The sequence below is a fragment of the Pteropus alecto genome, unplaced genomic scaffold (assembly GCF_000325575.1).
Source record: "Pteropus alecto unplaced genomic scaffold, ASM32557v1 scaffold251, whole genome shotgun sequence".
NCBI lineage: Eukaryota > Metazoa > Chordata > Mammalia > Chiroptera > Pteropodidae > Pteropus > Pteropus alecto.
In genome coordinates, this window is record NW_006431048.1 from 1734978 (window position 1) to 1750708 (window position 15731).

Sequence of the window (15731 nt, forward strand, 5' to 3'; positions counted from 1 at the left end):
AATGGCCCAGAGAAAAAGCAGATTTCCAACAGCAATAACATGGTAGGAGAGGGCACTGATGAAGGCAAAGAACCACAGGAAAATCAGAAGCAGCAGGATTTTCATGCAGCTGAGGAAACAACAGGGCTTGCCCCTTGGCAGGATGGTGTTCTGGAAAGACTAAAAACAGCTGTGGATGTAAAGGACTATAATATGTATCTGGTGCACAATGGGAGGATGCTTATCCACTTTGGTCAGATGCCTGCTTGTACACCTAAGGAGAGGGACTTTGTTTATGGCAACCTTGAGGCTCAGGAGGTGAAAACTGTTTACACCTTCAAAGTTCCTGTGAGCTACTGTGGGAAGAGGGCTCGCATTGGAGATGCCATGTTAAGTTGTAAGCCAGGTGAACATAAGGCAGTAGATACTTCAGATTTAGGGATCACTGTGGAGAACCTGCCCAAATCAGATCTCATCAAGACCACCCTCCTATGTGCTTTGGAAAGAGAACTCAAAGGTCACGTCATCTCTGAAGCCAGGAGCATTGATGGGTTGTTCATGGATTTTGCTACACAGACATACAATTTTGAGCTAGAACAGTTTTCCTCTGAGACAGTGCTGGCTGACTTAACCACTGCCAACCCAGAGGGTCTCCATGTGGCACTGCACAGTGAGTGTGTGACCAGGAGACACAACAAGAGCAGCTCTGCCTTCACTTTCACTTGCAACAAATTCTTCAGGAGGGATGAATTCCCCCTGCATTTCAAAAATGTCCACACAGACATTCAGTCTTGTCTCAATGGCTGGTTCCAGCATCGATGCCCGCTCGCCTATTTGGGATGTACATTTATTCAAAACCATTTCCGTCCCCCAGGGCAAAAGGCAAAATTGATCTATAGTCAGGAGTTAGAGACCTTTGCCATCAAACCAGAGGTTGCTTCAGAGCTCACTGAGGGAAGGAAGAACAACCATCCTTCAGGCCATGGAGGAAAAAGCCAGAATTCTCTAACCAGTTTGCCCTTAGAGGTTTTGCAATACATTGCTGGGTTCTTGGACAGCATCAGCCTGTCACAACTCTCCCAGGTGTCAGTGCTGATGAGGAATGTCTGTGCCACTTTGTTACAAGAGAGAGGAATGGTACTCCTGCAATGGAAGAAGAGGTATTTCCATGGAGGCACCTCCTGGAGAGTCCACAGAGAGGCAAGTAAACACTCATTCATTTATTCATAATTCAACAAATATTTATCCTAGGCACTGGGATCATACTAGGTTATTGGGAATAAGATATAATCTAGTAGGGAAGACAGACCTACAAACATATAAGTGGCAATGCAGATGGTAGTACCTGATAATCTCTATGTATGTGTCCTGGATATCTTCTGTTAGTTCACATGATCCATTCTCGAACCTTCTTCATCATGATCTATCCTCCAAGAGGCTGATCTCTACAGACTGTGTTAACCATTTCCCTTGCCCTCCATCTTCCAGATGGCCTAACCCAATAGGAGTATATCAGCAGGAGACAGGAGTGAGGGAGAAGAGTGAGGTTGACAATTCTATTCTTGCTTCCTCCCTGCATGCATTCTCCCTCCATGACACTTTGCACCGGCTATGCCCTTTCACTGAAAAGGGCTATATCAGTGGCTCCCTCCACACAATTACTCATCCTGGGTTCCAAGGCCCTCCCTTCTTCCTCCCTTTCAGGCCTAGGGTGGTAACACTCTAGATTGTTACTAGCCCAGGTACTGCACTATATCTTGTGACTTTCCTACACCTTGCCCAAAATTTGTCTATTTCTTTTTAAAATTCTCTTCAGATTACCCAATTTGAGCATACCATCTGTTTCCTGCCTGGACTCTGACTGATACAACATGCCAACAAATTCCCCTTAGTCCCATATAAACTAATTCTTTAAAAAGTTTTCGCCTTTGTTAAAGGCATTTTGAAATTCTAAAATAAGTCGGTCTACTGATTTCCCCTGGTTCAAATGCCTATTAAATTTTTTGAAAAATTGTGCTGTATAAATCAAAGAATCTCTCCCTTTGGAAAAAAATGTATTTCTTCCCCCCACCAGTTTATACCTGCTGACTGTATTATAACTTCCATCACTCTGTATCATTCATAAGTGAAACTCCTCATTCGTCACATCCAAGTTGCCCTTAGCATCCTTTCTCATGGTAAATATGTCGGTAATATGAACCACAAATGTGGGTGCCCATTTCAGTCAATAATTCCATAATCTCATGATTGAATTTCTTCTCAATATGTGGGAATGGGCAAACTGGCATTAAAGAGTTAGAGTTGTTTAACATTTATTTTTATTGATTTTGTCTAAAACATCTTGTATATTTTCCATTATTTATTCCCTGAGCAGTCTTTTTCAAAAAATAATTGAGACTCTCCCTCATGTATCCATGTCTGCAACCTTGTGTTAAATAAATACTGACTGCCAATCAACCATGTGTTAGGTATAAACAGGAATGAGACTAAGACCCTGCCTCTTGGGAATTATATAGTCTAGAACTGCCTAATACCTCCTTTTGAAAATCAGATGCAAATAATTTAATTTACGTACTAGAAATCCCATTACTTTTGGCTTATGATTGTCTCCAATTCAATGATTGCTGATCACTCTTGATATCATTTGGGACAAACTAAATTCCTTGCAGAAGGAAGAGTAAGAATTTACTTGGAACTAAAGAATACTCATATTAAAATGGCATTTTAATGTAAAAAGGGAAATAGTTCTAAGATCCCAGGAAACACTTTTCTTACATCGGAATAATGACAAGAAACCAAGGGTAAAGTGGTCATATTAAAAGAATATCAGGTTATATCTACCTTTGTAGCCAGGTTTTAAAACTAGTGATTTTGCTACCACATCCTAGGTGGAAAGGCCAGAGAGTGTTTGAGTACCAGACTCCTAGATTTCTCCTAATATTTCTGTTTTAGTAAGACTCTTATTGGTTAGGATGTTTTTAGTTTCAAGAAATTTTAAGTGGCATAAACAAAAGGGAATTTATTGATGGATATAACTAAAAAGTCCACAGGCAATGACTTCGGGTAAGGCTTGATCTAGAAAATGCCCCCAAATGATGATTTTCTTTCTAGTTCTTATCTCTACTTCCTTGATAGTGGCTCCTTTCTAAGATATAGTGTTCACTTGGTGGTCCCTGGTGGCTTCTAGCATCTCCTAAGACTGCAGCTTCCCAGTTCAAGCACAGAGGAAAAATGAGAATCTGCTTCTTGATATCTCAAAAAAAAAGTTCTAGAGTAGAGTCTCTCTGATATTAATTGTCCAGATTTAACCATGTGTCTATTATAGAACTGGTATGTGCATGGTGTTGGTGGGGTGGGAGGGGGGTGTCAATATGCAGACTGGTGTTAGTTATTCCAACACAACTGCATGACTGGCTGGGAAGGGGGAACTAGGAATTGGGTGCTGAAGAGGGAACTAACATAATGTCTGCAGCAGCCACTAAATACTCTCTGGAAGCTAAGAACAGGAAGAACAGAAAGGCATTTCTTTATATTGTTCAAAGAAAGCCAGCCTGAGTATATTGCACCAGTGTTCACTTTTGAGTTTCTATCTTTCCCAACAGATCTGGCAATTCAGCAGCCTATTCTCCAAAATCAAGAGCTGGGAGTTTAATGAAGTCATCTCCATGTCTGAGCACTTGAAGTCCTGTCCTTTCAACGTTGTAGAGCATAAGACTGACCCAATTCTTTTGACCAGCATGTGTCAGCCCCATGAGCAAGCCCAAGAGAGCTTAGTCACCACCTTTAGAGTCAGTCCACGAAGAAGACACATCAACTAAAGATACGAACACCACCATTCTTGGATTCCCCGATAGAGTTACGAAAAGCAGGACAGAGTGTGGTTTTGAGGACTTCCCTCTATAAACTGCATATGTGCTTATCTGGGTGTATTGGAACATGCGATGTCCTTCAAAACCTGAGCAGTTGCACAAGGTCTAAGAAATTACTAAGCCCTGGCATGTACAATTGCTCTAATGCCATATTGATGATTTATTTCCTTTCCTTTCTTTTTCTAAAATAAATCAGTCTGAGGAGAAAATAGGTAACTTGAGGTCATTTGGAAGATGAACCCAAATCCATAGAAGATAAGAGAGCAATGAATTCCATAACCAGCATAGGCTTTTTAGTTTATAAGCATGTTTAAATTTGTGGGGCAGGAAATGCAGGGATGCAGATAGAGGTGCCTCCCCGGGTACCCACAGGGAAGGGCACTTAGTTTGAAGGTTCTGGAGCAGGAGTTGTCTTGACAGTTAAGTCCAGGGCTTTTTTTAGTTGCCCCATTGCCTCTAAGCTCAGATGATCCAAACACAGCCCAACAAAATAGAGACCTTGGCTGAGCGCAGCTGCCTCTGGGACACCACAAACCAAAGGACAAGAGGCAGAAATGAGGTCACAGAGTTTGTTGTATAGAATTTTGGCAACATATAGGACAACCTTGAAAAAATGAAGAAGGCTCCAAAGGAAACACTGTATTTATGGAGAAAATGAGGACAAAAGGCCTCACGCCTACATTTAAACATTTTAGCAATGACTTAAGAGTCAAGGTTCTTTTCTTCTGAAAATTATATTCTAGGTCAAGATTGGGGAGAGCATAGGTATAGCTCAGCACCAACTGGACTATCTGAAATGACCTCAAGACACTAACACCAACTTCAGTGCCATGCCAGAGTGCATAGAGTAGCCCAGAGACCACACATTTGGCAAAGTACAGACAAGGCCCACTTCAGGTGCTACTGCACCAATCACTAGCACCAGTCACTGGGTACCCCACTGGGGATATGGGAAGGAAGACATGTGAACATGTGGTTCCCTGTAATTGCTCCTACCTACTGCTGGTCATGACTCCAGTCTGTCAAAAATGAGTGATACTGCTGGTTTGGGGTAACAGTGAATACTCATAAGAATAAAATTAAAATAAATAATAGAAACTGACAAACAGGGTTTCTGAGAACTGTTGACATTGTGTACTGACTAATTCTTTGTCATAAGGGACTATCCTGTGTGTTATAGGATATTTCAAAGCTTCCTTAGCTTCTATCCATAGATGCCAGTAGCAGCCCCACAGCTATAACAGCCAAAAATGTCTCCAAACACTGCTAAATATCTTCTGAGAGCAAAATTTCTCCTGGTTGAGAAACACTGCCCTAAAAGATGATATACAAGTGACAGTAAGCTAGGATAAGCTTTTTAGTACAGCAAAATATTTCACATAGTGATCTGCAATAGTTATTATTTCATCAGCTTTTCTTTATTTAGTAAATAGGATTTACACATGGTGACTTTAAGTTGGGAACCGGATGGGGCTGATTTGTTTGGTGTGGCTTCATGCTCTTGGGTCATGTGCAAAAACATCCTTTCAGCTTGCTCCAGGTGCAGCTGAAGCCAGGAAAGTTAAGCTATTTATCTTGTGTTTCCATCTCTCTCACCTTAATTGGTGCCATTTTTGCAGCAGCCCTAGCAGTCCAAACAAGTAAGAAAGAAGGATAAAGGAAGACAGGCATTGTGGGCAAGCAGAGAACAAAGAATTTAGCCAAAAACAACAACGAAGAATCTAGTCGATCTGGATGCTTGTTATTGCCTTGATCTCTCCCTGAACATGGTCCAGAGCTGGTGTTGATGAAATAGATTACACCTCTGAGAAGAGTCAAGAAGGCATTGGAGCAAGTCCCAGAAGTATGCTCATCTTTTCATTACAATGTGCCCCCTTGGTCCTATTAGGTAATGTACCTATTTTTCCTCATCCTGATTGTTCGGTTTATATTTCACATTTGTATATAAGGCACCTTTTCTAAAAATATTACTAGAGTATGAGCTAAGATTTTATTCAGTGAAGATGAGTAACTGAAAACAACTAAACACTGCAGTGGGAAAAAAGAGAGAGTTCTCCAGGTACTAGTTCCATGTGTTTTGAATCTAGTCCTCTCCATATGGAGAAAGAAAGCTCCTAGAGTCCATTCTTATTTTACTAGAAAAAGAGAGAAAAGGGAGCTGCAGGCCAAGGGAGATGAAAATCAGGGGCTACTGTTATATGGATGATAAGTATAGTGAAAGGAAAAGAGCAAAGGGAGTGGATGGATGGGGCTAGGCCAGGGTTCAGGATGGCAGTCGGGAGAGGGCCACACCTCTCCGTGGGCTGCACACTCCCAGTTGCACTCTACTTTCCCAGTTGCTAGTTGCTGTCTTCAGAGAGGTATCGTACTGATCAACATCATCAAACACATTTTATAAGATACTTAATTGTATATGTTGCAGAAAAGCAGTGTACTCACTGGTCTACACAGACAAGTACATTTTATGGTGAGTAGGCAGTTGGAGCAAATGGGAAACCTTTTAGAGAGACTGGGTTAGACAGAAGATGATTTGGTTAGTAAAATAAGGCTATAGTGAGTAGCATGAATAGCAAGCATTATTTGATAGGAAAGACAGCTAGATGTGACTTTAGATTAAGAAGCAAATGGCGGGGGGAGGGGGGCAGTGAAAAGGAATAGGAGCCTAGATAGAGATATGTCTATGATCAGAGCCCTTGATGAGTATCAGCACCAAGATAGTCTGTCCAGAGTAGAAATCAGCCATACTTGGCAGTGAGGCAGAAAGGACCTTGTTGCTTTAATGGCATAGAGATCTGGAAAAGAAGTTTCTGTCTTAAAATAAAGGGAAAAGTGAAAAGTAAGGTGGAACTTGGAGATGTAACTGGAAAACCACTGTAAAATTCTGATCTATGTGTGATGTCAAATAAAATTGAAGTGAAGAATGAGATTGTGCATATCTATGATGACTTATCTCTGTATATTGGAGATCTCAAAGTCTCTATAAGCAGAAATAAAAGCTGCTTTTTACTCTGAAAGGTTAACTGGGTGAATCTTGTGAGGTCTAGAGGCAGATTTGTGATTCACTGGCATAGAAGTCATTGTGGAAATAAAGGAGTGTGTGTCTTGAAGAAAAGCCAAGGAACAAGCCTGAGGAACACAGTACCCTAGGCATGTGGGCAGCTCACAACTTTATGAAGCCCTGGGGCATCTATGGATCTCAGTCATTAATCCCAGCTCCTCGATCCTCCTGTCTTCTCCACTTGGAAGGCTGGACCCAACTTCAGATACTGGTTACAGCACAGACTTCTATGTTTTACCAACCACATTCCTAACACCAATCAAATCCCTGACTTTGATTTAGCTTTATTTTGATTTTTGCCTAGGATCTCCTGTCTCTGGCCTTATGAACCTCAATGGCCTGGGCTAGGATAAACCCACCATGCCCTGGCCTCTCACTCTCCTTCAACCTCATATTTTCCTTGGTGATTCACTTTTTGCCCATCACTGGCAGTCCAAATGTCTTCACCTTTTTTTCCTATCAGCCTTGGCCTTGGACCACACAGAAGGTTCATGTGCTTCTTCCATCTACCTTCTTATTTAGCCATCGATTTTAACCATCCAGCTACAAAGAAGCCTGGACTTTCTTAAGTAGAGGCCACTCTCTTTGACTAAATCTTCTTACCACCTCATCAGAGCCTGTGTTCCTTTAACTTTTTTTTTTTTCATTGCCAAATCTCTCTTTTCATCCCTTCCTAAACCCTAATTTGTGCTTCTCCCTCAAGAATTGTCATGTCGTAAAAGAGTATAGTCATTACTCCCGGGCAGAATATGGCTGGCCTCTCACAACTGCTGAAGCCAGTAGAAGTTGACACTACCTGGATACCTTACCACCATTCCTCAGGCTGATCTATTTTGAACTGGGTTTAAGTATAGCCTAAGGAAAAGGCCCAGCCCTTGAAATCTATAGCACAGGGGGATGGGCAGTGGTAGGAGAGAGTCTTCTGGATATGCCTGAAAGAGGGAAGAAGAATTAGAGCTATGAGCATCAGGGCTATTGAGGGATACACAAAAAGCACTATTTACCTCAGCTTAGTGGTGAAACGTAGTCCCACTTTATTTCCAATTTTAAGACTAAGCAGAGAAAAGATATCTCTGCAGAGAGTGAAAGCAGGCAAACAGCACAATCAGGTAAACCAGGCAATCTAGGGATACCTTCCCAGGTAAGCAAACCAGGAAGCTCAAAGCTCAGAAAAACAGAAGGCAGAGCTTGAAGTGTTAGAGGGAACATTCACGGGGAAGGAGGCAGGACCACAGGCTAGGTGCCCATGAGCTCATACAGGATAGAGAGGACACTGAAGGAGAGCTCTTTCCTCATGCTGCCTCTGACCCAAGCCCTAATGTAGAGAGAGAGGGAAGTCTGTCTAGAACCTCAGGCAACTCATGATATCCTATGACACTTGCAGCAGGATGGGGAGGGGGAGGAGGCAGAAACACTTTGGACATGGGAAGTCACAGTGCAGAATACAGTGAGAGCTTTTACTGAAGAAGGTTGACATAGTTTGCAGGGAAGAGTCCAAAGTGGCCATGGCAACGTCCCCGCCACCAGCCCTCATCCACCATCTCAATGTCAGTGATGATGTCATCTGGATCAAAGGAAATCTCATCACTTCCTTCTATAGAGGAAATTAATGGGATATTAGGATAGTCAGACAGGAATACCCCTATCCCTTTGCCCACTCTAAATTCGAGGAAGGGAAATAGGCCTAGTTTTCTTGATGCCAAGTCTGGACCCTTCCCAGGCCCCAGAACCCATCCCCCTCTCTTGTATCAAGGACCTTCAGGCACCAAGCCCCTCAAACCACTCTCAACGTACCTCCTTGGTAATCGTACAAGGCTACAGCTGAGATCCCAGTCCCAGCTCCAGCTGGGCAGCCTGATGATCCTGCATTATAAGAAATACAAACATGAGGTCTCACCAACATGGAAAAGGAAAATGAGCAGGTTCTTTTGGGCCCTTCCTCTTACCCCCACCCCCCAGATCTGACCAAATTCAGGAGCCACTTCTCCCCTCACCGCTCACCAGCCAGAGTAGAAGGAAAAGAGGGCTCCTCAGGCTCGAGCACATCCTCATAGTCTCCCTCTGGTTCATTATCTTGCTCATATCTGTCCATGTGCCCAACATCCTCATAGTCATTCTCTGGCTCAGGCTCAGGTTTAGGCTCAGGTTCAGGCGCTGCCTCATACACTGGCTCTTCTTCCAGCTGGAGGCCTTCCAGAGTCCTAGGGGGCAGAGCTGGAGGCTCTTCATCATCCTGAGAAAAGATAGTGTGGAGCAGGGTGACTTGCACTCACCAGGAGCTGCCTCTCCAAAACTTCCCAATGGGAGACTGCTAAGACCCCATCCATAACCATCCTACCTCTTCTACCCTCCACCCTGCTTCCATCTAACAGCCTCTCCTAGGGAACACAGTCTTTCATCCATATTCATTCCCGAACTTTCTCCCATACCTACCAAGAGATGGTAAGAGGGGAATGTAAAAGGTATGGAGGAAAAGGAAGTAAAAAGCTAGTTGGATTCCTTGGAAGACCAAGAAAACAAAAGCACATTGTTGGGAATACCATAATTAGGATGACCAACCCTCTTATAGTCTGCCCAGGACTAGGTGGTTTCCCAGAATGCAGGACTTTCAGTGCTAAGACCAGGACAGTTCCAGACAAACCAAGAAGGTTTGTTGCACTCTATGGCCCATCTTCCTAGGACATGAAGGGATTGGGAAAGAACAGAGAATCTTAGGAGCTCTGCTTACCTCTTGGGGATTCTGCCTCGAGGGCAAGGAGGGTACTGGGTGTTCCCTGCTGGTTCTCAAAGGCTCAGGGTCTGATGATGGACAATTCCCTGCTGGAGGCCAGGCCTGTGGAGAATGAAACGTCTGTCCAGTAAGCAAGCAAGCCTCCATCTTCTTTCTTATAGAGACTTGGTACACTCCCTCCTACCTTTGCCAAACTAAATCAAACTCATCCCTCAAGATAGGCTCCAACCTGAAATGATGGCTCCTTCTTAGTTCCTGCAGCAATGACTGGCCGTACTGGCTGGTGACTTGTCTTCCATTACACTGTGTGAATCTTGGTTTCATTTATTCCCCCCAATATTCTGGTATATAGGAGACCCAATTACACACTCCAACTGAAATCTTCCTGAAGATAGCGACAGCACTTATATAGACTTTGCTTAACACAGGGAAGCCTGTGCCTTATTTTCTACCAATGATTGGGACCCTTTAGGTTCCTGTCTGGGCAAGGAATTCTGGTTGTAGCTCCCAGAGCACCAAGTACTCACCGCTGAGGAGATTTTCTTAGGCAATGGGGCTGACACCACTGGCTCTTCTACAGTGGCTGCTGGTTGCTGAGCCTCATAGTTCATCTTTACCAGGGTCTTTCTCTCCTGTTGCTGCCTAGCCATCTGCTTTGCCTTCTCTTCTTCCTCCTGCTTCTTCTTTTCCTCAGCCATGGACTCAAATTTTTCCTTCAGCCCACGGGCACCACTAGAAGCTATAGACACAGGCAAGAGGAATTAGGATTCTCTGGGGAGGGGAGAGGGGCTGGAGTGTGGCACTTAAAGGAAGAAGAGAAATTAGTTAAATATCCAAGAGAAGAGCAGTTGGAGATGGGACCCATGGAAGGGAAGATAAAGAGGTATTGATGGAGGAACAAGAGGTTTATAGGAGGGTGGTATAGCCTTCAATCTAGATTTCCATATAACCAGACCACGTGATCTCAGACTCTTGTCCTTTCAAAATCATAAGTTTTTGTTCTCTAACCCACATTTTTCCCTGTCCACATTCCTTAAATGTGTATGCCCTCGGACCGCCACCCAGTCTCTACCTCCCATCCTAAGCATGTATCCCTATGAATTCTTCCCAAATGGTTCCATATCTCTCCCTCCCTGGGTCCCCTGCTCACAGTTCCTTCCCCAATGTCATTCTGTCTCTCTACCCACTTAACCTAATTTTTCTAGGAGAAAATCTAGGATCATGAGGGTAAGGGTCAAGTCTACCTCAGCTAATCTAGGTAGCTAAAGGCATGAAGGAGGTAGTCTGGGGAGAAGGAAGAATGAGAAGGAAGAGGCAGTTGTGGAGCATAGGGATAGGGAATTGTTAATACTCACTAGCCTCTATGGGTGTTGTCTTCTTATAAGCTGTGGTTGGGGCTTCCATTTCATTGAAGCCAACAGCACTCTGCAGGAGAACAGTAGGTGTATGTGTGTGGGGGATGGGGGAGTAAGGGAGTGGTAGTGACTCAGAAAGCAGTATTGGGGATTGGGGCCACTGTAGGAGGTATCCCAACTGTTCAACAGTTTGACAGGGTATTCCAATGTTGTTTTGTGACAGAAAGAGGGGTAAAGAAGTTCTAAACTGATGGACTCAGCTTCCCTTTTCGAAAGTGCAGTGTACCTAGACTCTCACATCTCCACATCCAGTTGCCTGGAATGCATCGGGGCCTCTGGGCAATGCATGAAGAGGAATTGGTATAGAGGAAGGTGGTGATATGGAGTGGGAAGAGACTAAAGATTGGAATAAACAGGGCCAAGCAGTCAAGGAAATCTTAAATACTGCCTTTCCCTAGAGTTTTTGTGTCCTTCTCTCTGCCTCCCTTAAGTTTCCTCAGTTAAAGCTCAGGCTTTGGAAGACATGCCCATTAGATGCTGAGGGCAGTCGATGGGGAGTGCAGAACAGACAGCTTAGTGCATCTAGAGTTCCCTATTCTTTTTTTCAAATTTACCTCTCACTCTCCATGCACTTCCAGTACAGTTTAGAAAACTATTCCCAAGACATTAGTATTCTGATACTTTACCTTATCCACTCGGTCCTTCTGGATTCCATACTGACCACCAAAGCCCTTGGCATAATCTGCAGGATGTAAAGTTCTGGGAGTCATAACAGGAGTTAAAATGCTGGAAATTGGCAGGAAGAGGGAGCAGTGGAAAGAAAAACCAGAAGACCGGAATGTGGAAAACAGAGAGATGGATGAGGAAATCAGAAGATAGAGAGAGGCATGGGTAGAAAGAGAGGAGAAAAGATGGCAGAGGGAAACTTGGAAGAGAATAAAGGAAATAAAGATGGGAAGAGGGAAACATAAAAAGAGAGAAGTGACAGAAAAGGAGAATATGTGAAGGAAGAAACAGGAAAAAATAAGGAGAGCCATCCAGCCATCCGTATATGTCCCAGAGAGAAAGAAGACCTCTCTGTCCTCTGTGAGGCAGAGGGGACTTTAAGACTCATAGCCAAATCACACTCTTGCCATCACTAGACTGTCTGTCTTCATCCCTGTCTCAATGACCCCTTCTCTTTTGCCTCTCTTTTCTGTCTTACTCTTAATCTTGTTTTCCCCTCCACCCCTCTTGTTCTCCCCCATCCACTCCCACACACATACACTTACTCTTTACCCTACAACCTCCACTGCACATCTGCCCTTCTGTATTCTGTGTCAGCTTCCAGAAAGGAAGGAAGGAGGGCTCTATGCTACTCTGTAACTTCCTTCCTCTCCAACCCCAACTCACCTCTCTGGGACTCGTGTTTCTCTGTCTCTCCTTTGTAGTCATATCCCAGAGCTGCCTTGTCCCGTTTATCCTTCTCTATCCCATAACGACCGCCAAAGCCACGGGAATAATCTATGGTGGAAGGAGCAGTAATGAGAATCCAAAAAAAGCATATCCATATGAAATGTATGCCTTTCCCTGCTCCCATCTAAATAATTAGATATGTCAGCTAAAATATAACTTTTTTAAAAAAATAGTGCTCAAAAGAAAAGAAGAAAAAAAATTCCTGGCTCTAAAAACGAATAAATGAATCAAAACAGTAATTATGAGCTGATATGACAGAAAATCCAAGGGTGTTTTAAGTCTTGATTTTTGTTTCTAGGCTTAGGATCTAGCGTCCGGAGTTCTAATTTCTATATAAAAACAGGTGGCTGGGGAGCAGGAAATGAGTCTTATAAAAGAGTTCTAGAAAATTTCTGCTTACTTGTCCAGGGAAATGGTGAGGGATCTTATAGTTTGTTTAGCATTTGGTAGAGGAGAAATTTACCTATGAGACTTGGAAACTCCAGGCCTACACCCGAGGGTGTGGAATACAAATATCCAATTTCATACTACTTATATTATATAGGAATTCTAAGATGAGAAATTAATTTAAATATCAATCTAGGAAAATATATACCACAAAAAAGAGTAAGCATCAGAAAGATGGCATGAATATGAGACAAAGTAGACCTCAGGACAAAATGCATTACAAGAGATACAAGAGATATTACACCATGATAAGAGAACAATTTATCATTCATCAGGAATATGTATGCCAGCATAAACCTATTAAAAGAATTAAAATTCATGAAGCAAAAAGTGAAAGAAGCAGAAAGACAAATTCATAATCATAGTTTAAAATTCTAACATCTTTTTCTTATTATTTGGTAGAAAATATAGACAAAAGAATCTAAAATGATAGAAGACTCAAACATTATCAACTAATAAAATCCAATTGATATTTATAGAACACTATACCCCAAAACTGCAGAATACATATTTTCTTTTTCATGCACATGAAACATTCACCAAGGTAAAATATATGCTGGTCTATACAGTAAGTTTTACTTTCAAAAGGCTGAAATATTAGATATAATATTCTCAGATCACAATAGAATTAAATTAGAAGTTAACAATAAAATAAATAGAAAATTCCTCCCAATACTTGAAAAGTAAATAATACATTTCTAAATAACCCATGGGGCAAAGAAGAAATCATAAAGAAAATGTGAAAATATTTTAAACCGAATAAAAATTAAAATACACATGACATTGTGGGATGTAGCAAAACAGTGTTTAAAGGGGAATATGTAGTTTTAAGTGCCCAGGAAATAAAGGTTTAAAATCAATTATCTAAGTTTCTACCACAAGAAGCTAGAAAAAGAACAAATACAATTTATATTAAAATGAAGGAAAAATAACAAAGAGAAGAAACAAGTAAACTATAGAGAAAATGAGTAAAGTCAAAAGCCAGTTCTTTGGAAATAATAAAATTGACAAACTTCTAGAAAGAATGATTGTTTAGAAAGAGAAAAAAGCACAGATTAAAAACAGCAGAAATAAAAATGAGTATACCTTACAGAGGTTAAAAAATATTAAGGAATATTATAAATGAATTTATGCCAACAAATTTGACGACATAGATAAGATGGAAAAAAATCCCTGAAAATACAACATATCATACTGACTCAAAAACACTGAAAGATTAAATAGACTTCTCTATTTAAGAATTGAATTCGTAAGAGAAAAAGAAAAAAGCTTTATTACAATTAAGACTGCTAAACCTCAAAAGAAGGAAAGGCAAAATTTCTCTCTCTAGGAAACTTACTCAGCTCAGGGCACATGAAACTCCCATAATACAAATATCCCTCTCTACCACTAAAATAAATTCACAAACAAAAATTAAAACTACCAAAGAAATAACCATGAAGAAAGCAAATTAATCAAACAGAATTGGCACCCCCAAGAACTGAAAATAGTATAACGACATGAAAGTAAAAGACAATATTTTTAAAACCATTGAAGAACTTAAAGGAGGTGAAAAACACAACGAAAACAACAAGACATGATGGTAAAAGAATAAGCGAATTTGCAGTAGTACCATAGGGAGCTTCCAGAAATAAAAATATCTGAAAGTTTTTTATTTTAATATACAGCTTAAACAATAATTAAATACAGCTGAAAGGAAAATTAGCGAATTTAACATAGATCCAAAGGAGTTATTCAGATAAAGAGATGAGATTAGAGAAGCTAAATTAAGAGACATCAAGAACAAAACTTATCAAAATTTTGGTATGCAGTAAAAGCAGTGCTTAGGGAAATTTATAACACTGAATACATATATCAGAAAAGAAAAAAAATAAAGAGTAAGAATCAATAATCTAAGTTTCTGCCTTAGGAAACTAGAAAAAAAAAAAAGAGCAAATTAAATCCAAAGTAAGTAGAAGAAAAGAAATAAGAATTAGAGCAGAAAACAATAAAATTGGAAATGGCAAATCAATAGAGAAAATAAATGAAACTAAAAGCTGGTTCTTTGAAAAGTCAATAAAATCAATAAGCCTCTAGCCAAGATAAAAAAAAAACTAAAAGAGAGAACACAAATTAATAATATCATAAACGGGATCTGGAAAAAAAAATGGCATAGATGATAGAAGCTTTGTTCCCTCCTGCAGCCAAATCAATGTTATGACAGAAACTCAAAGCAAACAACAAGGAAAGTCACCTGGGATCTAGATGAACAAAAGCACTACAACTAGGGAGAGAAATAATTAATCAACTTGAAATGTTAGAAGGTAGGAGGGGGCGAACACGGGAGGCTGCCTGGTCTGGCAGCCAGCTGCTGCAAGCACCTCTTAAAGGGGCCTTGTCTGCAAGTGGACTTTCACGGTGATGGACCTGCTTGGTCTGAGCACCAGCATCAGGTAGGCTGCTGGGGGTGGCACCAGGGACTTAAAGGGGCACACTGAGTTGTCAGAGGGAGGGATGGAGGCAAGACTTTCTCCCAGGCAGAAGTGCTAGTGGTACCTATTGTTCCTCTGTTGAGCCCTCCCGCTCCCAGTGTGCCGATTTAACATCGCCATAGCTGAGACGTCATCAAACTGGATAACAGAGGTTGCTTTGCTCAGAAGATTCCCTGAAACTCCACTTCCCCCAACTCACGGCCCCACCCATGCCACACCTAGGTATATCCTCAGCGAATCAGGTATTCCTTGCTGAGCAGCGCCTAGACTCACACTGGAGGCAGCTAGCCTCGGTTTCGGTTGTGGTTTCTTGAGGCAAATATAAGCACAGCATCTGTAGGTTGCTTGCTGAATCTTAACAGGTGG

General features: G+C 41.6%; 2 protein-coding genes across 2 annotated transcripts in view; one reads left to right on the plus strand and one right to left on the minus strand.

The window, feature by feature from the left end:
* Window positions 1-3797, plus strand: part of FBXO40 (F-box protein 40) — a 16280-nt gene extending 12483 nt beyond the window's left edge. Inside the window, 2 exon segments of the mRNA XM_006905590.1 lie at window positions 1-1179; window positions 3582-3797. The exon segment at window positions 1-1179 is cut by the window's left edge and continues 12 nt beyond it. Coding sequence (XP_006905652.1) covers window positions 1-1179; window positions 3582-3797 — 1395 coding nt within the window.
* A 3651-nt stretch (window positions 3798-7448) lies between these two features.
* The window catches only part of HCLS1 (hematopoietic cell-specific Lyn substrate 1), a 26714-nt gene continuing 18431 nt past the window's right edge, over window positions 7449-15731 (minus strand). Inside the window, exons 7-14 of the mRNA XM_006905551.2 lie at window positions 12385-12495; window positions 11679-11734; window positions 10993-11062; window positions 10165-10376; window positions 9635-9739; window positions 8908-9139; window positions 8701-8769; window positions 7449-8500 (exon numbers count right to left, since the gene is read on the minus strand). Coding sequence (XP_006905613.1) covers window positions 8364-8500; window positions 8701-8769; window positions 8908-9139; window positions 9635-9739; window positions 10165-10376; window positions 10993-11062; window positions 11679-11734; window positions 12385-12495 — 992 coding nt within the window. The 3' untranslated portion in view covers window positions 7449-8363. The remainder of the gene's footprint in view (window positions 8501-8700; window positions 8770-8907; window positions 9140-9634; window positions 9740-10164; window positions 10377-10992; window positions 11063-11678; window positions 11735-12384; window positions 12496-15731) is intronic.